The sequence below is a fragment of the Macaca nemestrina genome, chromosome 10, assembly GCF_043159975.1.
Source record: "Macaca nemestrina isolate mMacNem1 chromosome 10, mMacNem.hap1, whole genome shotgun sequence".
NCBI classification, from domain to species: domain Eukaryota; kingdom Metazoa; phylum Chordata; class Mammalia; order Primates; family Cercopithecidae; genus Macaca; species Macaca nemestrina.
In genome coordinates, this window is record NC_092134.1 from 23,268,065 (window position 1) to 23,293,529 (window position 25,465).

A 25,465-nucleotide genomic window follows, 5' to 3' on the forward strand; every position below is an offset into this window, starting at 1 on the left:
TTTTACCTTTGCTTCGTAACCATTAACAACTTCTGCTTTATCTGTCCTCCAGCCCCAGAATCCGGATTTAGTTCTGATAAAAAGTGAACACCACAAATTTCTACATGTACAATATGCCATTCAGATTTATATCTGCAGCCTTTATAGTTTTTTCCCCCCAGCTTAAGTTAGTGAAGGACACTTAGAAATCATGGTCCTATTGTCCACAGAAGGCGGCTAGCACTGACAGATGGCTTGTGCACCCCCACCCTCCTCCCACAGTTATTAATCAATTTGCCTCACCCCAGGCATAGAAAGTCTCCAATCTTGGCTTCTTTACAAAACTGCCAGCATTGAGGACAAAGGTGGTGACATTTATTGCACAGCAGTCCCAAACAAGTGAGTGAAGATGACCAACATCCAAGGGCTCACCACAAGGTGGTAACCAGGTCAGAGCATTTATCTGAGTCATCTTAACTGGGGACATAGATGTCAGTGGTGAGATCTCCACAAGTAGCCACATCTCAATCGAGGAATTCTTAGAACAATGAGGCACAGACCATCCTGTTCCTTGCAAAAGACCAGGTAGGCCAGGAACTCATCACTGTGGTGAGCTGCTTGGAGATGACATTAGGCCTGCAAAATGGCTATGAGTCACATGTTTGGGCAGGTTTGGTGCAGCAGGGGAAAGGATGTGAACAACAGATTTTTTTTTTAGCCCAGCTGTTAATTCCATCTTGTGGAACTCCTTTTAAAGTAGCCCAGCATTCCAGTGGCAGATGCAGTACTGGTAATATGCCCAAAATCTCAGTTATTCAACTCAACATACTCCTGAAAAAAAATGTATTTAGGAGCCAAGAGCAGTCAGAAGGCTCTGATTCTTTTTCAAAGCAGCTTGCCCTGGGAAACGCTGCTTCTCACAGGGGACCCCTGACCAGCCCTACCCTTTGTCTAGGACATCACATCCCAGCTCCTCTTGGCCTTGGTTAGGGCAACAGCCTGACTTCTGCTCTGACCACTGAGTGAGTTGGGACGTCATGCAGGAAGCTCAGGGAACGGCAGCAGGTCAGCCACGTTACAAAGAACATATGTGGTTATTTGCATTTTGTGTTTCCAAATAGTTTGCTTTTCTTCTAATGGGATTTGGTTAGTGAAATTAGTCCAGATGGTATAATGAGTTTACGTGTGTATTTTAGCCCATCAGAACAGGAGGGATCAGAGCTCCATTTTCCTACTAGTTGTCTATAATTAGGACAGCATGACCCATGGATGGAAACAGAGGAATCCTAACAGGATTATACCAAATGCTATCTCCAACTTACACTTCAGAAACAAGATAACAGTCACAGGGAGAAGGTAAGGAACCAGACTCAATTGATTAATAAGCCACAGTCCCCTTTTATCATCAATACCAGAAAATTGAGATAGTCTTTTTCCTTCAATCCTCAGTTCCTTGTTTGCTTAAGTCACTTTATGTCTTGGCACAGGAAGTCACTGTTTTCTGGAACAGACTCTTCTGATGGATGGAAGGATGACTACGTCTGCTCCATCTCACCCTTCATACACTCTGGGAAGACGGCACTATGCTTTTCTCTCAAGGAACTACCAAGCTCCTCACTGGGTTACCTCTGCTCCTTTGGCAATCCTGCCTCTACTGCCCTCAGCATTTCCACTCTTTTTTTTTTTTTTTTTTTTTTTTTGAGATGGAGTCTCACACTGTCGCCCAGGCTGGAGTGCAGTGGCACGATCTCAGCTCACTGCAAGCTCCACCTCCCACCTCCTGGGTTCAAGTGATTCTCCTGCCTCAGCCTCCCGAGTAGCTGGGACTACAGGCGCCCACCACCACATCCGGCTAATTTTTTGTATTTTTAGTAGAGATGGGGTTTCACCGTGTTAGCCAAGAGGATCTTGATCTCCTGACCTCATGATCCGCCCACCTCGGCCTCCAAAAGTGCTGGAGTTACAGGTGTGAGCCACCGAGCCCGGCCCAGCATTTCCACTCTTGGAAGCAGTTTAGTTATTCAACCCAATGTTCATACCCTGTTTTAAATTTTAATCTCCTAATGACTCTGTGGCCCTTGGTAACTTTGCATGCAAATGCACCCGAAGACAACAGAACACCTGGCTTCCCTCTCGTGCCATTTTCACCTCTGCCTGTCTCCACTGAGACCACCACACCAAAGGCCACTTCACAGGCACTGTGTCTTGGTGGTTGCTACACAATCTGGAGAAAGGCTCTGAAGGTGGCAGGGAATATTTTGTTTGAGGTGGGCAAGTGTAATCTTTCAGAGAAGGGAAAAATTCAAACTGCAACCACAGTGTATATACTGCAGGCCAAACATTCGTCAGGGCAGGGTATTAATTTGCCCACATAAGCTCTGAGTAACAGGTTAGAAAAAAGTGGACAAAAGTGACCATCAAAAAATGAGAGAGGGGGCTGGGTGTGGTGGCTCATGCCTGTAATCCCAGAACTTTGGGAGGCCAAAGTAGTCGGGTCACCTGAGGTCAGGAGTTCAATACCAGCCTGGCCAACATGGCGAAACCCCATCTCTAGGAAAATACAAAAATTAGCTGGGCACAAAGGAGGGTGCCTGTAATCCCACCTCCTCAGGAGACTGAGGTATGAGAATTGCTTGAACCCGGGAGGCGGAGGTTGCAGTGAGCCGAGATCATGCCATTGCACTCCAGGCTGGGCGACAGAGCGAGAAGCCATCTCAAAAAAAAAAAAAAAAAGAAAAAAAAGAAAGAAAAGAAAATGAGAGAAGGCCACACCTTCCAAATTCAATCAAATGAATACTCACACCTCTGATCAGAAGTAAATTCACACACTCTTTGTACCAACAAACCTCACATTCAAAAGCAGCTATATTCTTTTTGTAGGTGGTATCAATTCTAAGGATTGGCTCAATTCTTGCTCAATGCATGACAAGCACACATTTAATTCTGAGCCCCATTAAAACAAAGCAGCTATCTTCCAAAAATTCTCTCAGCAACACACTGTCAATTGCAAGAGAGTTAGCTTGAGCACTCTGAAAACCCTGTGGGCTCTGGGGCTGGGCACGGTGGCTCACACCTGTAATCCCAGCACTTTGGGAGGCCGAGATGGCGGATCACGAGGTCAGGAGATCAAGACCATCCTGGTTAACACGGTGAAACCCCGCCTCTACTAAAAATACAAAAAAATTAGCCAGGTGTGGTGGCGGGTGCCTGTAGTCCCAGCTACTCCGGAGGCTGAGGCAGGAGAATGGCGTGAACCCAGGAGGTGGAGCTTGCAGTGAGCCAAGATCGCGCCACTGCACTGCAGCCTGGGCGACAGAGCGAGACTCCTTCTCAAAAAAAAAAAAAGAAGAAAACCCTGTGGGCGCAAAAATACAAAAATGTGCCTTAGTCCTCAGTACAAATGGAATATGCTATCATTTCCCATTTACACTCAGTGGGGTAACAGCCAGGAATTGTCACGCTCTCTTCATAAATCACACTTCAACAAACAATGACTCTGGCAACTCTGCTGTTGAACAATATGAGGAACAATGTCTCTTCTCAAGACATTTTAAGAGTCCCGGACTTTGGAGACTTCATCTCCAGATTCACTCCATTATTTCTTTCAGCTAAGGAAACAAAACTGGAGAGATGAGGCCACTTGCCCAAAGTCACACAGTTATTTAGGAGCCCTGTGGATGGCACTCAGCTCCTCCCCCTCTCATGCCTACAGATGAACAGTGGCAGAAAAGGCAGCCTCCTCTGCCTTCTGGGGTTACAAACAGAGCCCTAAGCTGAAGGGGCCCTCCCTGCCTGCAGAGGGGTACACGGAAGCCTGGAAATGTCTTTCCACAATCCTCCAAGGGAAATCCAGTCAGTCCCTAAATTTTGCTGTCCCCAAAAGACAGCGAATGTCAACTGGCCAGGCTGGTGCAAGGAGGCTGGCAGAAGAGGACTGACCCTGCCTCCAGGGATGCTACCCTCCTGCCCTAGCAGCAGCCCTGGACAGATGTCCTAATTCCACCGCTCAATCTAAATTAGAAGAAAAGGATACTTAACAAGCTTTATGCTTGACTAAACAAATTTACTAACCAATTTTATATTAGAAAAAAGAAGAAAATAAAAATATAATGAGAGGACAGTTGTTATATTCATCAAGAGAAAAGAAGGCCTAAGTCCAGGATAATAGTGTCCATTTTCTCAGGCTAAGCTACTTAGGCTGCAGAGAGCTGGATGTGGCATCCTAGGCAAATACTATCAGGATAATAGTGTCCATTTTCTCAGGCTAAGCTACTTTGACTTGCAGAGAGCTGGATGTGACATCCTAGGCAAATATTATCAGGATAATAGTGTCCATTTTCTCAGGCTAAGCTACTTTGGCTTGCAGAAAGCTGGATGTGACATCCTAGGCAAATACCATCAGTGCTCGTAGGACTCCATCGGGTCAGTGTTCTCCACTGTAGAAACAGGCAAACAGCTTTGACAGCCTCTACTCAAAGGCCCTCTAAGCCCTCCATGTGGCCCAGAGGCACATGACCAGTGATGGTGTTCTCATCTGGATTAACCAAGGCACAGACCTCTCTGGAGAATTCTTTATGAGTCTGGAACAGAACTAAATCCCCTCCAGATTCTTGCTCTAAACCATTAAACCTCACAGGTGGGTTAAAAAAAAAAAAAACCAAACGAACATTTAACTATATAGTAAGTGTGAATTTGACTGACCAATATCAGTACAACTGAACTCAGTACTGGGTCAATTCTAACCTCCAGAAACTCCAAGCTCCGTGGTCTGGGACTGAGTGTTGTGGATCCATAAACATCAAGACAAAAATAAGATTCAAGTAAAAGCCACTAGAAAGGGCACATAAAAGAAAAAGAAGACATTTATTCATATTCTTCATGTTGGTTAAGTCTTAGAAGACTTAACCAATGTGCTATAAAAATGATGGATGGTGTCGAGTGTCAGCTACAATTTCTATTGGTTAGAGATCAATCTTAAAACCCACTAGTGTTTATTATGTCATATTAGAAAAAACCCAATCCATCCATAATTTCCAATTCATACATACATGTCACTCAAGATGGCAGCATGGGGATTAGACCTTAAAATTTAGAGTCTAAATTTGTACCTTTCAAAAGCAATATTTTTAGTATCGAGGCTGGTGTTAATGACTGGGCTTGTAAGCCGCCTCTCAACTTCCCTGCTTTTTGGCTTCATCAAGTCCAGAGTGAGGCGCTCCATTTCTTGGGAAAGGTCGAAGTGTTCGGTGGTGACTACTTTGTCGTCGTGGTTGACTTCCATCAACTCTGCCCAGTTGTCTATTAATGGAAACAAAGACATAACTAAGCACAAAGCAGGGAAGATGCAAAAACAAGGAAGCTTCGTATGTTAAAATGCATCATCTTTCATGTGTGTCCTCCTAGGTGCTATCTGATAAAACCTACAGTATACTGATTATTGACTACCTATTTGCACCTATCTGACCAGCTTTCCACAATACATAGGAAGCTCTGAGCCATCTTCCCCAAAGATGCGGAATTTTTAAATAATTTGTATTCTTATTAGCACTATATTCCATCAATGTCCTTTATAAAACATATTATTACAGAATTCATAGAAATTATGTATGCACAACATTGGGTGAGCAATGCCATTTCTCATGCCTGATTATGGAGGGTTATACAGAGATACACACAGAATGCCTGTGCTCAAAGGCTCAGGAAAGTGAAGCAGACACATCACAAGGGTAACTTCTGGGTGGTAAAGGACACATGAAGGAGAACTAGCCAGACAAGAACAAAGACAGGGATGGAGAGCTGAATAATTAATAAGAATAACCAAAAAACATGCCCTAGAAAGGATCAGACAGAAAAGGCACATGAATGTGAAAGCATTTTGATGGTTAAAAATCACCCTGTAATTTCGCTTCAGCAGTGATTACTACAAGAGAAGTCACTCACCTTCTCCCTTAAATATAAAACTACGCCTCCCTCTTATCCAGCTCATGTTTTCAAATCCCAGCAATGTGATATCAACGCGCAGTTTGGCACCACTTTTCCAGATGCGACAGACATCATTCGGGCATATTCTAGAAACCAAGGGCACTGGAGGAGAGAAGTGTACCACTGAGAAAAACTCAAGGGCCAAGTAGAACACCTAAGCCAGGAAATCAGGATTCTGATTTAACAAAAGGAGGGGAGTGGCAAGATGGTGACCATCAAACAACTGGACGTCTTGGCTGTCATATCTACCATACAGGAAATCACTCTTGAAAAATAAAAATGAACCTTCCGTTCCATTCATCAGAAAAAAAGTCTAAATAAATTTCCCAAGAGTATTCTTGATCCCGAAATGAGCCCCACTTTATAGTGGAGTCTGTCCCCACTATATAGGGTCTGTCCGTCTGGCCTTCCTCACTCACATATGCAACTCTTGCCATATGGCTGGGGCCTACCATATTGTCATATCCACCATTCAGAGTATCAAATGTCTAAAGTATGCCACTTTTTTTTTTTTTGAGACGGAGTCTCGTTCAGTCGCCCAGGCTGGAGTGCAGCGGTACGATCTTGGCTCACTGCAACCTCCACCTCCTGGGTTCAAGCAATTCTCCCGCCTTAGCTTCCCGAGTAGCTGGGATTACAGGCACCCACCATCATGCCCGACTAATATTTGTATTTTTGTAGAGACGGGGTTTTACCATGTTGGCCAGGCTGGTCTTGAACTCCTGGCCTCAGGTGATCTTCCCACCTCAGTCTCCCAAAGTGCTGGGATTACAGGCGTGAGCCACCGCACCCAGCCTAAGTATGCCACTTTTTAACAAAACCTGAAATAAGAGTGACTATGTACCTTAGAAAAAATTTTCATTTCTCAAAACAATCTGAAGTTCTATTATATTATGTACTTTTATGTCATTTAAACATTTCATACAAATATGACTTCTTGCCTGAAAGGGAAGTCTGGAAATGGAAGCAGCTGAAACCTGGAAGTTAGGAGTTATCGTTAACTTATCTACAAGAAATAAAAGTAGAACATCTATGGAAATATACTGTCAGTCAATTGCCTATGTAATACTTTAGAGAAATATATCCATTTTGTTAAAAAAAAAAAAAAAGCTATTCTAGTATTCACCTCAACTTGTTTAGAATAACAAGTTTAAAAGAATCGAGCTAAACCACATAAGGAAATTAGTAAATTATGGTAAATCTACTTATTAAAATTCTAGCAATTTAAAGTGACATTTTGGGCCGGGTGCAGTGGCTCATGCCTGTAATGCCAGCACTTTGCGGGGCTGGGGCGGGTGGATCAGCTGAGGTCAGGAGTTCGAGACCAGCCTGGCCAACATAATGAAACCCCATCTCTACTAAAAATACAAAAATCAGGCTGGGCATGGTAGCTCATGCCTATAATCCCAGTACTTTGGGGGACTGGGGTGGGTGGATCACTTGAAGTCAGGAGTTTGAGACCAGCCTGGCTAACATGGTGAAACCCCACTCTCTACTAAAAATACAAAAATTAGCTGGGCACAGTGGCATGCACCTGTAATCCCAGCTACTCAGGAGGCTGAGGCATGAGAATCGCTTGAATCTGGGAGACGAGGATTACAGTGAGCCAAGGTTGTGCCACTGCACTCCAGCCTGGGCAACAGAGTGAGACTCTGTCTCAAAAAAATAAAAATAAAGTGACATTTTAAAACTAATAATACAGATGGCAGCTATAAATGACAAAAGGAGGAAATGAAACTGTCTATATACTATCTTCATGAATGCTTGGGAGGAAAAGTCCTATGCATCGGGGGGAAGACTGGATGAAAAACACCCAAAGCATTAACAGTTGTGTTTAAATGGGACTATCGGTGATTATTTTTCCTTATTCTTCACTATGTATTTCCTTGATTAAAAAAAAAAAAGTACATGTAACTTTTCCAAAGGAAAAATAAACCTACATGCGAGCTAAGTAAATTTAGAAAGAGAAATAAATAACAAGCCCACAGCCACTCACCCCAGCTGGTGAATTCCCATTTCATCTGCACATAGAAATCCGGAGCCTGAAGGGCAGACAAAGGTTTAAAACAGATTACCCTTGGCACTATCAACACAACATAAGCAGGGGTTAACAGGGTTCTTAAAAACCCTGGGTTTAAAAAAAAAGAAAAGAGAAAATAAGAAGAAACAAAATGTAAGCCCCTAGCCGGGTGAGGTGGCTCATGCCAGTAATCCCAGCACTTTGGGAGGCTGAGGCGGGTGATCACTTGCGCTCAGGAATTTGAGACCGGCCTGGACAACATGGCGAAACCCTATCTCTACAAAAAATACAAAAAGTAGCTGCCTATGGTGGCTCACTCTAGTCCCAGCTACTCAGGAGGCTGAGGTGGGAGGATTGCTTGAGGCCAGGAGGTGGAGGCTACAGAGAGCCAAGATTGCACTATTGCACTCCAGCCTGGGTGACAGAGCGAGATAGTATATCAAAAAAAAAAAAAAAAGAAAAGAAAGAAAAAACAAGTGTAAGCCCATTACTTATTATATATTAGAGTGTTATTTTGCCTCGATATAAAATATGTCTAGATGTTAAGAAAGTGAACAGATGGCTGGGCGCAGTGGCTCACTCATGCCTGTAATCCCAGCATGTTGGGAGGCCGAGGCGGGTGGATCAGTTAAGGTCAGGAGTTCGAGGCCAGCCTGGCCAATATGGTGAAACCCCATCTGCACTACAAATACAAAACTTAGCTGGGCATGGTGGCACACGCCTGTAATCCCAGCTACTGGGGAGGCCGAGGCAGAAGAATCACTTGAACCTGGGAGACAGAGGTTGCAGTGAGGCGAGATCGCACTATTCCAGCCCAGGCGACAGAGTGAGACCCCCATCTCAAAAAAAAAAAAAAAAAAAAGAAAGAAAGAAAGAAAGTGAACAGAAAGAAAGAAGATAAGAGGACTGGAGGGGGATAAAAGTCAAACCTGATTCAGGGATCCAGTCAGGTTCCTAACAGTAAGAGAAAGATGAGCCTGGGAAGATGGGCTTAAGCACTGCCAAGCAATATGGGTAACCATCTATTCTAGGCAAAGGGCAGGGAATGTCAATTTCATCCATTCAACGAGGAACTTGACTGTAAAAGGCTTTGTGTACTGGCAAGTGCTTCCTACTTATTGAACTGCTCTGTGAAACTGAAAGAGGTTGCTAGACTTCACTTCCTCAGGAAGTTGATTTTCCCTCCAGTTAACAGAACATTTTTCTCCACTTTCCTCTGAAACATGTAGAATTTGGCTTTCTAAAGTTTTAAACCACCAGAGCAGCCCTGTTTAGGATTATTTTCTTACCTACCATTCCTATAGGTTCCTAAAGACTCAGAAATCCAAGTTACCCTTCAAGAAGAGAAATGCTAGAAATTTCAGGTGTTCTTCTTGTTCCTACACACTTGCAAGGCTTTTCCATCATTTTTACCAAAGCACAGGGCAGGAGGGCCAAGAATCTACCCTGGAGTAAAATCTGCCAGCATTCTAATGATGAGCAAAGACAACCTCCAAGAGACAGGTGGTAAGAAAGGCTGGCATATGTTATAAGGAGATGCTGTTGAAAGACAAGACATTAATGACAGCTTCTGGAGCCGCTAAGTACACAGGTCATTTATGGGCTCTCTATAACTTAAAGCAAAGAATACAATTCAGTGCAGTCCATCGCAATGGACCAATATGAGTGAAAAAATGAAAATCCTTGACACTAAATTTTTTTTTTTTTGAGATGAGTCTCGCTCTGTCACCCAGGCTGGAGTGCAGTGGTGCAATCTCGACTCACTGCAAGCTCCGCCTCCCAGGTTCACGCCATTCTCCTGCCTTAGCCTCCCCAGTAGCTGGGACTACAGGTGCCCGCCACCATGCCCTGCTAATTTTTTGTATTTTCAGTAGAGACGGGGTTTCACCGTGTTAGTCAGGATGGTCTCAATTTCCTGACCTCGTGATCTGCCCTCCTTGGCCTCCCGAAGTACCGGGATTACAGGCGTGAGCCACCATGCCCCGCCGACACTAAATTTTTTAAGTGAAGGGTGACCTCATGTTAAAAAAGTAATTTTCTACTTTGCCAAATGGGCAGATGATGTTTTTAGTTCCTCCTGCAGTTAAGTTACGAAGAAAACAAGAAATCCATGTTATCTTTGCACACTCAAAAATACACACCTATTTTTAAAACAATGCATACAAATATTTCATATTTTATGGGAGATTTAACTGTAGTATATATGGGAAATGAATACCTTGGGCATGACTTAGCTTAGAAATTCTTTTTAGGCCAGGCGCAGTGGCTCACGCCTCTAATCCCCACAATTTGGGAGGCCGAGGCAGGTGGATCACCTGAGGTCAGGAATTCGAGACCAGCCTGGCCAACATGATGAAACCCTGTCTCTACTAAAAATACAAAAAATTAGCTGACCGTGGTGGCACGCACCTGTAATCCCAGCTACTCAGGAGGCTGAGGCAAGAGAATCACTTGAACCTGGGAGGCGGAGGTTGCAGTGAGCTGAGATCATGCCATTGCACTCCAGCCTGGGCAATAAGAGTGAAACTCTGTCTCAAAAAAAAAAAAAGAAAAGAAATTCTTTTTAAAGATGGCTCAAAAAATGACTAACGATTGTCTTTTTCTTATTTTTATTTTTTTAGACAGAGTCTTGCTCTGTCACCAGGCTGGAGTGTAGTGGCACGATCTCGGCTTACAGCAAACTCCGCCTCCTGGCTTCAAGCAATTCTTCTGCCTCAGCCTCCCGAGTAAGTAGCTGGGACTACAGGTACATGCCACCACACCCAGCTAATTTTTGTATTTTTAGTAGAGACGGGGTTTCACCATATTGGCCAGGCTGGTCTCGAACTCCTGACCTCATGATCTGCCTGCTTTAGCCTCCCAAAGTGCTGGGATTACAGGCGTAAGCCACCGCGCCTGGCTGACTGTCTTATTTATAATAAAGTTGTTCCTTTTCTTGATAGAGCTATTAATTTTTCTCTATAAATGAATTAGGGCAATGGACAAAGGTCTCAAAATACTAATAGCTAGAAGTGACAAGACTGGCAAGGAAAAGTTGCACATGGACCTCTGAGCCTTAACAGGATCTGAAAATCCCTGCATAGTAAGTGATGCTTATCACAACTTCCTTAAGATTATTGATGCTCAGGAGGCTACTTTCAAGAAAACAGGCACCTAAACAAATTAACTGTTTGTTGTCCATTTTCCTTAAGTTCTAATTTTTACTTTATTATCATTTATTATTTTATTATTATATTTGTTATTATTATTTTAGGTCTTGCTCTGTTGTCCAGACTGGAGTGCAGGGGTGTGATCATGGCTCACTGCAGCCTCAACCTTCTGGGTTCAAGCAATCCTCCCACCCCAGCCTCTTCCCAAGTAGCTCAGACAACAGGTGTGCACTAGCATGTCTGATTAATTCTTCTTTTAGAGACAGAGTCTTGCTTTGTTTGGTGCCCAGGCCGGTCTCAAACTCCTGGGCTTAAGCAAATCCTCCTCCCTCAGCCTTCCAAAGTGCTGGGAATATAGGCACGAGCCACTATGCCTGGTTGAATTATAATCTTTAAATAGTACTTAAAAGGGTAAGCCCAGTGACTTAGAAGTGTAATTTGTGAAAGACCTCACACTTCTACAAATTAGAAGGGCAAGGAACAATGTGATTGGTATTCAGTATTTCATATTTATGAATCAGAAAACTCTTTAGGAAGGCACACAAGGATGTCAAACTGTGTCTCCAGTAATTGTATCAGCATTTAGCTCAGATTATAGCCTGAACACATTTTCATGAATACCTCGAGAATTTTCTGGAGCAGCTCAGGAACTCCCTCAAGGGCCATGGATGTGTTGTGGTAGTCTCGATGTTGAAGAACTGTGTATACCATCTCAGGATCGCCAGTGCTCACAGCCTCATGTAAAACTGGAAAACAAAAGGGTGAAATTTAATTCTCATACTCTCTGACAAATTCCAAAACCAGGCTGAAAAAGTATCTAGATCAAAGACAGTATTTTCTTCAGAAGAAAAGGGCTGCAGTCCAACCTTATGATCATGACTTCTGATTGCTAGCTCTTCACTGAGTAAAAAACATAGAGTACCCTTAGCATCTTGATCAAACCCCTTCCACCTCTCCCCACCCCTCTTCTTACCACTGGTTCCGAAATCCTGACAATGTGTTTAGAGAGCTGGCTTTAACTATACGATCACACAACATGTAACTGTGGTTATATGTAGACCTGGCAGGCAGGGCTTGGCCTACAGTATCCCTGCTCAGTCAATACAAAATTACTCTGACCAATGGTAGAAGAGCTTACGAACAAGTGGAATGCCAGGATTTCCCAGGAAGAGGCTACTTTTAGCCACAATTTATTGTTGATTTTTGCCTATTTTGATGGATTCAATGGAGGTAACCATATTCCTCAAGGGAAAACCAGCCTCCATGTTCATGTATGGTGGAAGAAGTTTGCATTGAGAGCTATTTCTGGATGAGGAGTCATTCTCTACCGAGGGTTTCTGGCTTGGGACACAACCTGTATCATCCTGGGCTCCCATTTCCTTGTCCCCATCCTTTGTCCCAAGAGAGAAATCTTAAGATAAAGATGAGGCCGGGCGCGGTGGCTCAAGCCTGTAATCCCAGCACTTTGGGAGGCCGAGACGGGCGGATCACGAGGTCAGGAGATCGAGACCATCCTGGCTAACACGGTGAAACCCCGTCTCTACTAAAAAATACAAAAAACTAGCCGGGCGCGGTGGCGGGCGCCTGTAGTCCCAGCTACTCGGGAGGCTGAGGCAGGAGAATGGCGTGAACCCGGGAGGCGGAGCTTGCAGTGAGCCGAGATCCGGCCACTGCACTCCAGCCTGGGCGGCAGAGCGAGACTCCTTCTCGGGGAAAAAAAAAAAAAAAAAAAAAAGATAAAGATGACTCTGAGGAAAAGTATGATTGAGACTGGCCTTTATTCAGAAAGATAAACCAAAATGAATGACCTTCTTTTTGAGACAAGGTCTCGCTCTATTGCCCAGGGTGGAGGGCAGTGACGCAATCACAGTTCACTGCAGTGTCAACCTCCCCGGGCTCAGGTGATCCTACCCCCTCAGCCTCCCTAGTACCTGGGACTACAGACATGCACCACCGCACCTGGCTAATTTTCGTATTTTTTTGTAGAGACAGGGTTTCACCATGTTGCCCAGGAGGACTTTAAATTATTGTAAAAGTATACTTACCTGTCCATCCTTGGCGATTTTCTTTTGTCACATCTGCTTTATGTCGGAGTAAGACTCGAGCAGATTCCAAATGTCCCAAGGAAACAGCAAGATGCAGTAATGTTCGACCTCGTGGGTCCACAGCCTCCACATTCTGTGAAGGAAACACTGGCATTTATATAACTGGATGTATTACATTAAAATAGGGAAATGTGTTTGACAGATATTTCAAGTACAAAAAAATGGAAAACATATTTATGCATTAATTAGAGCAACACATGTAAGAAGGTTATGTTTGCATTTGGGCACAATTAAAATATGAATTTGGGGATTATATATAAAGATGATAGTTACTGAATTCCTTTTTCTGTCAAGTTAAGTGCCTAATAAATAAATGTTGGCAACAGGCCCCAGATCATCCAACACAACTTTAAGCTCTTGACAGCACTTAAATTAAGTCTAAACAAGGCCAGGAGCTTTCATGAAATGCAATCACCGGACAACACAGAACATGGGGGATTTCTCAAGCACATATCAGCATTCAAGTCTAGAACAGGAAGTACAGGACTTCAGTCAAAACTGAAAGCACAGAAGATAATTTGGGTCAGAATAAAATTACATTCTCTAGCTGGATTCCCACCAAAACTCCACTCTCATTATTGTGTATTGAGTTCCACATGCCCTGAAGTAGCACGTAAACTCCAGCAGCATGTGTGGGTCCTTCAGACCACAAGCATGATCTGCCGGGCACGTATGTGGGTCTACTCACAGAGAAATAGACAAGCGCACATGCATCACTTCCGTCCATCCCATCGAGGGTTTTCTTCCCCATGCTAGACATGCACACCTGGCTCTTACCTCTTCATTCCTATTCTGCCACTCTTGCCCCCCTTTTGGCACCTGTACCGCATCTCCAGAGCCATGCAGCAATTTCTCTAGTGTGAGCTAAGTCTCAAGGCCTGGGCGCTGCCTGCAAAAATGTGACTCTGAAAGTTCTTTCAAGGATACTATAAACTGCCATGGACTTTTGGAAGGTACAACTTTTTTTTTTTTTTTTTAAACAAGGTCTCACTCTGTCACCCAGGCTGGTGTGCAGTGGCGTGATCACAGCTTACTGCAGCCTTGACCTCTTGGGCTCAAGAGATCCTCCCATATCAGCCTCCCTAGTAGCTGGGATTAAAGGCATAAGCCGCCATGCCCAGCCTGTAAAAACTTTTTAAATGTCATAATACATCTTAGAAAATGTGCTTTATTTTTATTTGAGATGCTAGCTGTTATTCAGGTACTACTCCTACAGTCTCTGAAGATACACAGAAAGTGCCACTTAGGAAAGTGAAGCAGGATCATGGGTAAACTGCCACAATCCAATAGCTATCAAACCTCCCTGTTTTGCGAAAACTACGTCATGGCTATTATAGTGAAGATAACTCTTACTGAGGAATAAGAAACATGGTTGAAGACATCTGCTAGCTGAATATAAGTCCTCCTGGACCAATCCCAGGCCTCAGTGTTCCCCCAGTGCTAAAATACCTTCCTGTCTCCTGGAGCCCAGTCCACATACCTCCCATGATTCCCTGACTCTTCCCAAGGTTATGACTTGTCCATCGCACCAAAGAGATGGAGAATTCCAAAGGGTAGCATCCAAGTCATATTAACGTCTTCTAGATTCTCTTACTCTAGTCTCTAACTTGCATTAAATATTTTCTTAAAAGTAACAAGATGATGAACTTATGAACTATGAATTCAGTTGAAGTTTAGCAGGAAAGAAATAATTAGCGAACTCATTATCTTCCTACACATCTATTACATAAACTAAGTATTTTCTTACCTAACAAATTCAATCGAAATGAAAGGTGCTAGGTTTAGCACACTACCTGCCACAGGGGAGGTGTGTAAAAATGTTTATCATGGGAAAGGGGAAACTACTTACTACAATTCACACCCCAGAGCAAAACTAAAAGCACAGAGTAAGGATTAACACTCAAACTCAGCCAGGCGCGGTGGCTCACGCCTGTAATCCCAGCACTTTGGGAGGCCGAGGCAGGTGGATCATCTGAGTCAGGAGTTCGAGACCAACCTGACCAACATGGTGAAACCCTATCTCTACTACAAATACAAAAATTAGCCAGGCAAGGTGGTGAGTGCCTATATTGTCCCAGCTACTTGGGAGGCTGAGGCAGGAGAATCGCTTGAACCCAGGAGGCAGAGGTTGCAGTGAGCCGAGATCACGCAACTGCACTCCAGCCTGGGTGACAGAGCGAGACTCCCATCTCAAAAACAAAACAAAACAACAACAACAAACAAAAAACACTAAAACTCCTAGGCAACAGTTAGAGATGACGCACAAAATAAAAGCCAAATACATTACAATGTTAACTTTTTTTCTAGTTGGGACCATAGAGGAGCACCTATGGATAAGACAGAGCAGCACACTTTTATTGGATAATTGTAACTCTTCAGACCTTCTGCACCTCTCTCATCTGAAGTAAGAGGCAGTAGAAAAAAAAAATGCTGTAATTGTATTATGGTGACAGTGTGATTTTAAAACAATAAGTGAATAAAGAGTAGAGGGGGAATGAGTAAAATAGAGAAGAGAAAACAATAGAGAAAATCAACAAAACCAAAAGTTGGTTCTTGGAGAATGTCAGCAACATTGACAAACATTTAGTTAGATAGACCAGGGAAAAACGAGAGAAGACTTAAGTTACTAAAATCAGGAATTAAAGATGGAATATTATTAGCAACTCTACAGAAGTAAAAGGGATTATAAAAGAAAACTATGGGCTGGGAGCGTTGGCTTATGCCTGTAATCCCAATACTTTGGGAGGCCAAGACAGGTGGATCACTAGAGGTCGGGAGTTCGAGACCAGCCTGACCAACATGGAGAAACCCCATCTCTACTAAAAATACAAAATTAGCTGGGCGTGGTGGTGCATGCCTGTAGCCCCAGCTACTTGGGAGGCTGAGGCAGGAGAATTACTTGAACCCAGGAGGCGGATGTTGAGGCGAGCCGAGATTGTGCCATTGCACTCCAGCCTGGGCAACAAGAGTGAAACTTCATCTCAAAAAAAATAAAATAAAATAAAATAAAAGAAGACTATGAACAACTGTATGCCAACAAATTAGACAACTTAGATGAACAAGATAAATCCCTACAGAAATGCAAACTAGCAAAACTGACTCAAAAAGAAACCGAAAATCTGAATAAGTTTATAACAAGAAATTGAATTAGTAATTTTAAAACTGCCCACCAAAAAAATGCAGGTCCAGATGGTTTTTTTGTTCTGTTTTGTTTGAGATTGAGTCTCGCTCTGTCGCCCAGGCTGGAGTATAGTGGCACAATCTCAGCTCACTACAACCTCCGCCTCCCAGGTTCAAGTGATTTCTTGTGCCTCAGCCTCCTGAGTAGCTGGGATTATAGGTGCCCACCACCACACCTGGCTAATTTATGTACTTTTGGTAAAACTGGGGTTTTGCCATGTTGGCCAGGCTGGTCTTGAACTCCTAACCTCATATGATCTGCCCACCTCAGCCTCCCAAAGTGCTGGGATTACAGGTATGAGCCACCATGTCTGGCCTTCACTGGTGAATTCTATGAAACATCTAAAGAAGAATTAATACCAATGTCTCACAAACTCTTTCAATAAATAGATGAAGAAGGAAAACTTTCCAATTCATTTTATGAACCCACTATTATCCTGATGACAAATGCTTCATAAGAAAAGAAAACCACACACTAATATCTCTTATGATGTAGATGCAAAAATCCTCAACAATATACTGGCAAACTAAATTCAGCAACATATAAAAAGGGTATTTTATACTATGGCCAACTGAGACTTATCCTACAAATAGAAGAATGGTATAACTTTAGATAGTCAATTAACGTATCACACCATATCACGGGATAAAACAAAAATACACGATCATCTCAACAGCTGCAGCAAAAACATCTGACAAAACTCCAACATCCCTTCATGATTAAAAGAAAAAAAAAACAAACTCTCAACAAACTAGGAATAAAAGGAAACTTCCTCAAAGAGCATCTCTAAACAACCCACAACTAACATCACAGTTAATGGCGAAAGACTGGATGCTTCCCCTCTAAGATGAGGAACAAGATGAGGATGTCCTCTTTCACCACATCTATTCAACGTTGTACTAGAGATTCTAACCACGGCAACTGGGCAAGACAAAGAAATAAAAAGCATCCAGAATGGAAAGGAAGATGACATGATCTTGTGCATAAAATCATAAGGAATCTACCAAAAAACTATTAGAACTATTAAATGAGTTCAGCAAAGTTGCAGGACACAAGATCAATAACTAATCAATTATATTTCTATATACTTGTAATGAGCAACTCAAAATGAAATTAAGAAAACAATTCCATCTATAATAGCATCAAAAAAATAAAACATTTAGGAATAAATATAACAAAATAAATATAAAGCTTACATACTCTTAAAATCATAAAACATTGTTTAAAAAAATTTAAAGAAGACCTGGCCAGGTGTGGTGGCTCACGCCTATAATCCCAGCACTTGGGAGGTGAGGAGGGCAGATCACCTGAGGTTGGGAGTTTGAGACCAGTCTGACCAACATGTAGTCTACTAAAACTACAAAATTAGCAGGGCATGGTGGCGCATGCCTGTAATTCCAGCTACTTGGGAGGCTGAGGCAGGAGAATCGCTTGAACCTGGGAAGTGGAGGTTGCAGTGAGCCAAGATTTCACCACTGCACTTCAGCCTGGGCAACAACAGTGAAAACTCCGTCTTAAAAAAAAAAAAAAAAAAAAAAAAAAAAAAAAACCCATAAAATTAAAGAAGACCTAAGTAAATTGAAAAACATCCTCATGCTCATGGTTTAAAAGACAGTATTGTTAAAATGACAAAACTCTCCAAACTGAGGTATAGATTCAATTCAACTCCTATCAAAATCTCAGCTGGCTTTTTGCAGACATTGACAAGCTGATCTTAGAATTCATATGGAAATGCAAGAAACCTAGAATGGCCACCTTGAAGAGAGAGGTCTGAGGACTCACATTTCACGTTTGCCAATTTCAAAACGTACTACACAAAGCTACAGCAATCAAGACAATGTGGTACTGGCATAAGGACAGACATACAGGTCAATGGAATACAATTTAGAGTCCAGAAATAAACCCACACATTTATGGTCATTTATTTTCAACGAGGGTGCCAAAATAATTCATTGGGAAAGAACTGTCCTTTCAACAAGTGCCGCTTGAACAACTGAATATCTACATGCAAAAAAACAAAATTTTGGCTGGGCTCAATGGCTCACGGCCGTAATCCCAGCACTTTGGGAGGCCGAGGCGGGAGGATCACCTGAGGTAGGGAGTTTGAGATCAGCCTGATCAACATGGAGAAACTCCGTCTCTACTAAAAATACAAAATTAGCAGGGCGTGATGGTGCATGCCTGTAATTCCAGCTACTCAGGAGGCTGAGGCAGGAGAATTGCTTGAATCTGGGAGGTGGAGGTTGTGGTGAGCCGAGATCACACCATTGCACTCCAGCCTGGGCAACAAGAGTGAAATTCCATCTCAAAAAAAAAAAAAAAAAAAAAAAAAAAAGGACAACCTATGGAATGGGAGAAAATATTTGCAAATCACATACTGATAAGGGCCTACTATCCAGAATATACAAAGAACCTTTACAACTCAACAAATCAAATAACTCAGTTTTTAAATGGGCAAAGGATTTGAGTAGACATTTCTTCAAGGAAGATACACAAATTGCCAATAAACACACGAAAAGATGCTCAACATCAGTAATCATAAGATAAATGCAAATCAAAACCACAATGAGATGCCACTTCACACCCACTAGGATGGGTACAAACAAAACAACAGATAATACCAAGTGTTGCCAAGGATGTGAAGAAACTGGAACCCTCATACACTGCTGGTGGAAATGTAAAACAGTGCAGCCACTTTGATAAATTGTTGGCAGTTCCTCAAAAAGTTAAACGTAGAGTAACTACATGACCCAGGAATTCCTCTCCAAGGTATATACCCAAGATAAATGAAAACATATACTCATACAAAAATTTATACATGGGGCTGGGTATGGTGGCTCACACCTGTAATCCCAGCACTTTGGGAGGCTAAGGTGGGCTGATCACTTGAGGTCAGGAGTTCAAGACCAGCCTGGCCAACATGGTGAAACCCCATCTCTACTAAAAATAAAAAAATGAGCCAGGCATGGTGGTGCGCATCTGTAATCCCAGCTGCTAGGGAGGCTGAGACAAGAGAATCACTTAAACCCAGGGGGCAGAGGTTACAGTGAGCTGAGATCGTGCCACTGCACTCCAGCCTGGGCAACCAAGCAAGACTGTCTCAAAAAAAAAGAAACCCACAAAAACATATACACAAATACACCCAGCAGCATTATTCATAATAGCCAAAAAGTGGGGACAACCCAAATGTCAATCAACTGACAAATGGAGAAACATTTTTGTCTAACAAAACATAGTACATCCATGCAATGGGATATACTCAGTGATAAAAAGGAATTAAGTACCTGAAACATGCCACAACGTAGATGAACCTCCAAAACATTATGCTAAGTGAAAGAAAAAACAAAAGGCCACATACGATTCTATTTATATAAAATGTCCAGAATAGGCAAATCTAGAGACAAGAAGTAGGTTAGCAGATTGCCTGGCGCTGGAGGGGTTGGGGAGAAATGAGGAGTGACCGTTACAGGTATGGGGTTTCTTTTTCGGGTGAGGAAAATGTTACAGGCTGGGTGCAGTGGCTAACACCTGTAATCTCAGCACTTTGGCAGGCCAAGGCGGGAGGACTGCTTGAGCCCAGGAGTTTGAGGCCAGTCTGGGCAACACAGGGACACATTTTCTCCACAAAAAAATCTTTAAAAATTAGCCAAGTGTGGTAGCGCTGGCTTGTAGTCCTAGCTATTTGGGAGGCTGAGGTGGATCGCTTAAGCCCAGAAGGTCAAGGGTACAGTGAGCTGTGATCGTGCCAACCTAGGAAAGAGAGTGAGACCGTCTCAAAAAAACACCAAAAAAAAAAAAAAAGAAAAGAAAAGAAAAACAAAAATTCTGAAATTTGACAGTAGTAATAGTTGTACAACTCAGCAAATATACTAAAAACCATTGAATAACCTTTAAATGTAGATTATATAAGTGAACTATAATATCTCAATAAAAATGTTTTGAAAATCAATGTGTATGTTTATATATAATACATAAAATGAAATCTCTCATGTACTGTTTGACAAGTTGCTTAATTCCTCCTGAGCTTCAGTGTGCTCGCTTGTAAAACTGAACAATAAAAAAAACACCTACCCTACAGTTCTTACAAGGGGAAAGGCCTTAACTTAGCACAGTGCTTGACACCACAGTAAGCGCTGAGAAGAGTTATCTGTTATTATCATACGCCCACACTATGTAGTTTCATGTAGCTGTCACTTTCTTCCTAAAAGGGATTTGCTCAAATTGCATTACAGTTAATAGTGGGGCTTAGAATCTTCAACTAATAATATGAGTTCAGAGAACAAGGACTTTCAGAATTTAGCTGGAATTCACTTTTTTTTTTTTTTTTTTTTTCTTGAGACAGTTTCCCTCTTGTTGCCCAGACTGCAGTGCAATGGCCCAATCTCAGCTCACGGCAACCTCCGCCTCCCAGGTTCAAGCAATTCTCCTGCCTCAGCCTCCCTAGGAGCTGGGATTACAGGCATGTACCACGCTCGGCTAATTTTGTATTTTTAGTAGAGACGGGGTTTCTCCATGTTGAGGCTGGTCTCGAACTCCCAACCTCAGGTGATCCACCCACCTCAGCCTCCCAAAGTGCTGGGATCACAGGTGTGAGCCACTGCGCCCAGCTGGAATTCACTTTTGAAACTGATCATTTAGGTTTTTAAGTTTCTTTAGCCATGAGCTATACCCAAATAAAAATACCCATCCCCCTTTAGGAGTTTCCTTCCTATTTGCTCATTTCAGCCCATCCACTTTTCTTGCTCAAAAGCCTTAAAAAAAAAAAATTTTTTTTTTTTTTTTTTGAGACAGAGTCTCACACTGTCACCAGGGCTGGAGTGCAATGGCACAATTTTGGCTCACTGCAACCTTTGCCTCCTGGGTTCAAGCAATTCTCCTGCCTCAGTCTCCCAAGTAGCTGGGATTACGGGCACCCGCCACCATGCCCGGCTATTTTTCTGTACTTTTAGCAAAGATGGGGTTTCACTATGTTGGCCAGGCTAGTCTTGAACTCTTGACCTCGTGATCCACCTGCCTTGGTCTCCCAAAATGCTGGGAGTACAGGTGTGAGCCACTATGCCTAGCCAAAAAAAAAATTTTTTTTTAAGGAGATGGAGTCTTACTATGTTGGCCAGGCTGGTCTTGAACTCCTGTCCTCAAGCACTGCCTCATCTCAGCCTCCTCAATCAAGCCTTCTTTACTATCTTTCCATCCTCCTGCTGAGCTCTGAGGCCAGGCTGCAGAACCAGACAACCGGGCGCCCCTTCCAGCTTCCCCACTAGCCTCAGGTGAATTATCAGATCCCCTGTGCCTTGGTACCTGGCATGCAGGAAGCGCTTCATAAACTCACTGTTACCTTTAGGGGGCCTCCAGCAAGAGGCTGCTGGCTAGTCCTCCTTTCAACAGTCAACCACCCTCACCCCTCTTCACTCTCAGACCATCTTGGTCCTCTGTGGGGCCTCCACCCTAAGTCAGTGGGAACAGGAATCTTGAGGCCAGTTTCCTAAGGTGAGCCTGAGCCCCTGATGACCAAGGGGGCACATGCGGAGAGCAGGCTCTAGGCTCTTCATCTTGGATGCCTAGTCCATGGCTCAGTGACGTGAATCTGTGCCCAGGGGCCTCACCTGGCCTGCTCCGGAGTGGGAACCCCAGGAACGTCCTCCTCTTACCTAGGTGCTGTGCTTTTCACCTGCTGGCTTCCTAACAGGGAGCCTGGCTCTAGAGTCAGGCGTCATCTGCCACCCTCCACCTCACACAACCCAGGTTTTCCAAGCCTGTCTAAGGTACACTGACTCACCTTTGTATCTGTCCCCTTCAGTGTTCATGTCTCAGCATCAGTAAGAGGGCCAAAGAAGTTTAACATTTGCTAAGTGGCAAATGACATAAGCAGAACGCAGATAGTTTCAACTTCAGCAACCAAGTTCAAGGCCCCACTGAATATTAATGAGCTGATGGGTTAAGAGGCACTTTATTAAATGCCTCTGCTGATCAAACGAAGGCCTGAAATAATCTCGTAGTTGGCAGAGTTACACAACTGCCCGCTATTAGTGAGACAGTGGGATTGGGGCTGGCTCACACACACTCAGAAACATGTGCTTATCCTCTTCATCTGGATAAACTTGATTCTTTCTTGTGTTGCTGTTCCTGGAACAGGAACAAAAAACCTGGAAAAAAATCCTTACAGCTATCGGTGTACATGCTCCAAGTCTCAATCGGGTGATAGAGGGAATGAGAAAACTGGCAGCAGAAACTCACCAGCCAACAAAACATTAAGGGAAACAGCCACTTTATTGCTGCGGTGATAAGAATTTTTTGTTTTTTGAGTCGGAGTCTCGCTCTGTCTCCCAGCCTGGAGTGCAGTGGCACGATCTTGGCTCACTGCAACCTCAGCCTCCTGGGTTCAAGTGATTCTCCTGCCTCAGCCTCCTGAGTAGCTGGGATTACAGACGCATGCCACCACACCTGGCTATTTTTGTTTTTTTTTTGAGACGGAGTCTCACTCTGTCGCCCAGGCTGGAGTGCAGTGGCTGGATCTCAGCTCACTGCAAGCTCCGCCTCCCAGGTTTATGCAATTCTCCTGCGTCAGCCTCCCGAGTAGCTGGGACTACAGGCGCCCACCACCTCGCCCCGCTAGTTTTTTGTATCTTTTAGTCGAGACAGGGTTTCACCGTGTTAGCCAGGATGGTCTCGATCTCCTGACCTCGTGATCCGCCCGTCTCGGCCTCCCAAAGTGCTGGGATTACAGGCTTGAGCCACCGCGCCCGGCCTAGTTTTGTATTTTTAGTAGAGACGGGGTTACTCTATGTTGGTCAGGCTGGTCTCGAACTCCTGACCTCAGGTGATCCACCCACCTCAGCCTCCCAGAGTGCTGGGATTCCAGGCGTGAGTCACCGCACCTGGCCTTAAGAATTTTTTGTTTTTAATTATGCAATCAATACATCTTCCTTGTAGAAAAACTGGAATATAGAGAAAAGAAGCTTAATCCCCAGGTTTACAAATGATGATTACAATAGCAGCAGCTACTGGTAAATATTGTTTCCAATTACCATATGCCTGCACTTTCAGGTCCATTATCTTCCTTATTTATTCTCCATAATCTTGAAATAAAGTCATTTTTACTGAAAGAAGTATAGTAGGGGTTAAGAATACAGGATTTGGGCAGGGCACAGTGGCTCACACCTGGAATCCCAGCACTTTGGGAAGTTGAGGCAGGCGGATCACTTGGGTTCAGGAGTTCAAGACCAGTCTGGGCACCAAAAGAAGCAGATGCCTAAAAACCAAAATTGGTCATTTTTAAAGTGTCCTAGCTGAGTCTTAGAGTTTTTACCTCTGTACCATGTCTAGTAATAGAAAAGGAATTAAATTATCAGTATACTAAAATGCCTAATGGTGAATCATTTAGTCTGAGGGCACATGTCATATTTCCTTAACTCTTAAATAGTTGCCCTGTCACCTAATTAAGAACGATGACTCTCACAAAAGTTTATCGTATCTGGAATTCTTTTTAAATGAAAAATGTCTGGGCACAGTGGCTCATGCCTGTAATCCCAGCACTTTGGGAGGTAGAGGTAGGCGGACTGCTTGAGGCCAGGGGTTGAAACCTGCAAGGCCAACATGATGAAATACCATCTCCACTAAAAATACAAAAATTAGCCTGTAATCCCAGCTACTAAGGAGGCTGAGGCAGGAGAATCGCTGGAACCTGGGAGGCGAAGGCTACAGTGAGCTGAGATTACGTCACTGCACTCCAGTCTGTATGACAGATCGAGACTCCATCTCAAAAAGAAAAGAAAAAAAAGAAAGAGAAGAAAAGAGGGTAATTTTGGACTCTTGGTGGGGGCTCAACCACCTTAAATATGGCAGGTTGCAAGCACACAGCTTGCAGTACCCATTCACCAAATGGAGTAATGCTAAACTGTCTCAATTTTTGTCAACCGTAAGACAACCAATGCTCCTCTTCCTCTACAATTTCTTGAAAATTATAGCACCAATTTCGAGTCATTCAAAAACCAGGTCTGTAAGACACTGGATAAAATGTATGAAGCCAACAAGAACAACCATACTAGATTTCAGAGATAATCACAAATCCTCATCCTAACTGTTAAGTTTGTTAGCTTGAAACTTCAGGGCACCAATACCTCCCAGAATTGTTGGGATACTTTAAAAGCAGTTTCTCGGCCGGGCGTGGTGGCTCACGCCTGTAATCCCAGCACTTGGGGAGGCTGAGGCAGGCGGATCACCTGAGGTCGGGAGTTCGAGACCAGCCTGACCAACATGGAGAAACCCTGTCTCTACTAAAAATACAAAATTAGTTGGGTGTGGTGGCACATTCCTGTAATCTCAGCTACTTGGGAGGCTGAGGCAGGAGAATTGCCTGAACCCAGGAGGCGGAGGTTGCAGTGAGCGGAGATCGGGCCATTGCACTCCATCTTGGGCAATGGGGGGGGGAGGGGAGCAGAGTTTCTCAACCAAGACGCTATTGGATTTGGGGGCTGGATAAGTCTTAGTTGCGGGGGGCTGTCTTGTCCATTGCAGGATGTTGAGCAGCATAACTGGCCTCTACCCACTACTAGTAGCACCCACTCCCCACTTGCAACAACCAAAAATGTCCCATACATTGCCAAATGTCCCCAGGGGTTCGGGGGTGCAAAATCACCTCCAACTGAGAGTACTACTGCTTTAAAGAGACGGCAATAATGAAAACATTAAAGCATCAAAGCACTTTAGAACAGGAAGGGATTTTAAGGAGCCTGAGAACCAGTGATTCTCAAACTTTGCTAGCGATCAGCCTCCCTGGGGAGTATGTTAAAATGCGGCACCTGGACCTCACCCCAGACCTATCAATAGAGTCAAGTGTTGGGTTTTGCCCCAGCACCAACATCCTCATTCTACAGCTAAGTTAACGTCAGCCAGAGAGGGAAAATGCCTTGCCCAAGGTCACAGGGCGCGTTAGAACCTGGATTCCAAAACCAACCAAGCCCTTCCTTACAACAAGGAGGGCGTGCTATTCTTACGTCTTTGAGGCAGTAGAACCTAAAAATGGTTAAGACTGTGCATTCCGGAGCCAGCC

General features: G+C 43.6%; 1 protein-coding gene across 5 annotated transcripts in view; it reads right to left on the reverse strand.

Annotated features, from left to right (window-relative positions):
* The window catches only part of LOC105493433 (ankyrin repeat domain 13A), a 42,285-nt gene that overhangs the window by 16,122 nt on the left and 698 nt on the right, over window positions 1-25,465 (reverse strand). For 2 of the 5 annotated variants that reach the window (XM_071071139.1, XM_071071140.1), the window contains exons 2-8: window positions 13,176-13,308; window positions 11,752-11,876; window positions 7,958-8,003; window positions 5,920-6,063; window positions 5,088-5,277; window positions 4,723-4,809; window positions 7-73 (exon numbers count right to left, since the gene is read on the reverse strand). In XM_071071139.1, the coding sequence (XP_070927240.1) occupies window positions 7-73; window positions 4,723-4,809; window positions 5,088-5,277; window positions 5,920-6,063; window positions 7,958-8,003; window positions 11,752-11,876; window positions 13,176-13,308 (792 nt within the window). The remainder of the gene's footprint in view (window positions 1-6; window positions 74-4,722; window positions 4,810-5,087; window positions 5,278-5,919; window positions 6,064-7,957; window positions 8,004-11,751; window positions 11,877-13,175; window positions 13,309-25,465) is intronic. The other 3 variants (XM_071071142.1, XM_071071141.1, XM_071071143.1) reach the window with 2 other exon arrangements.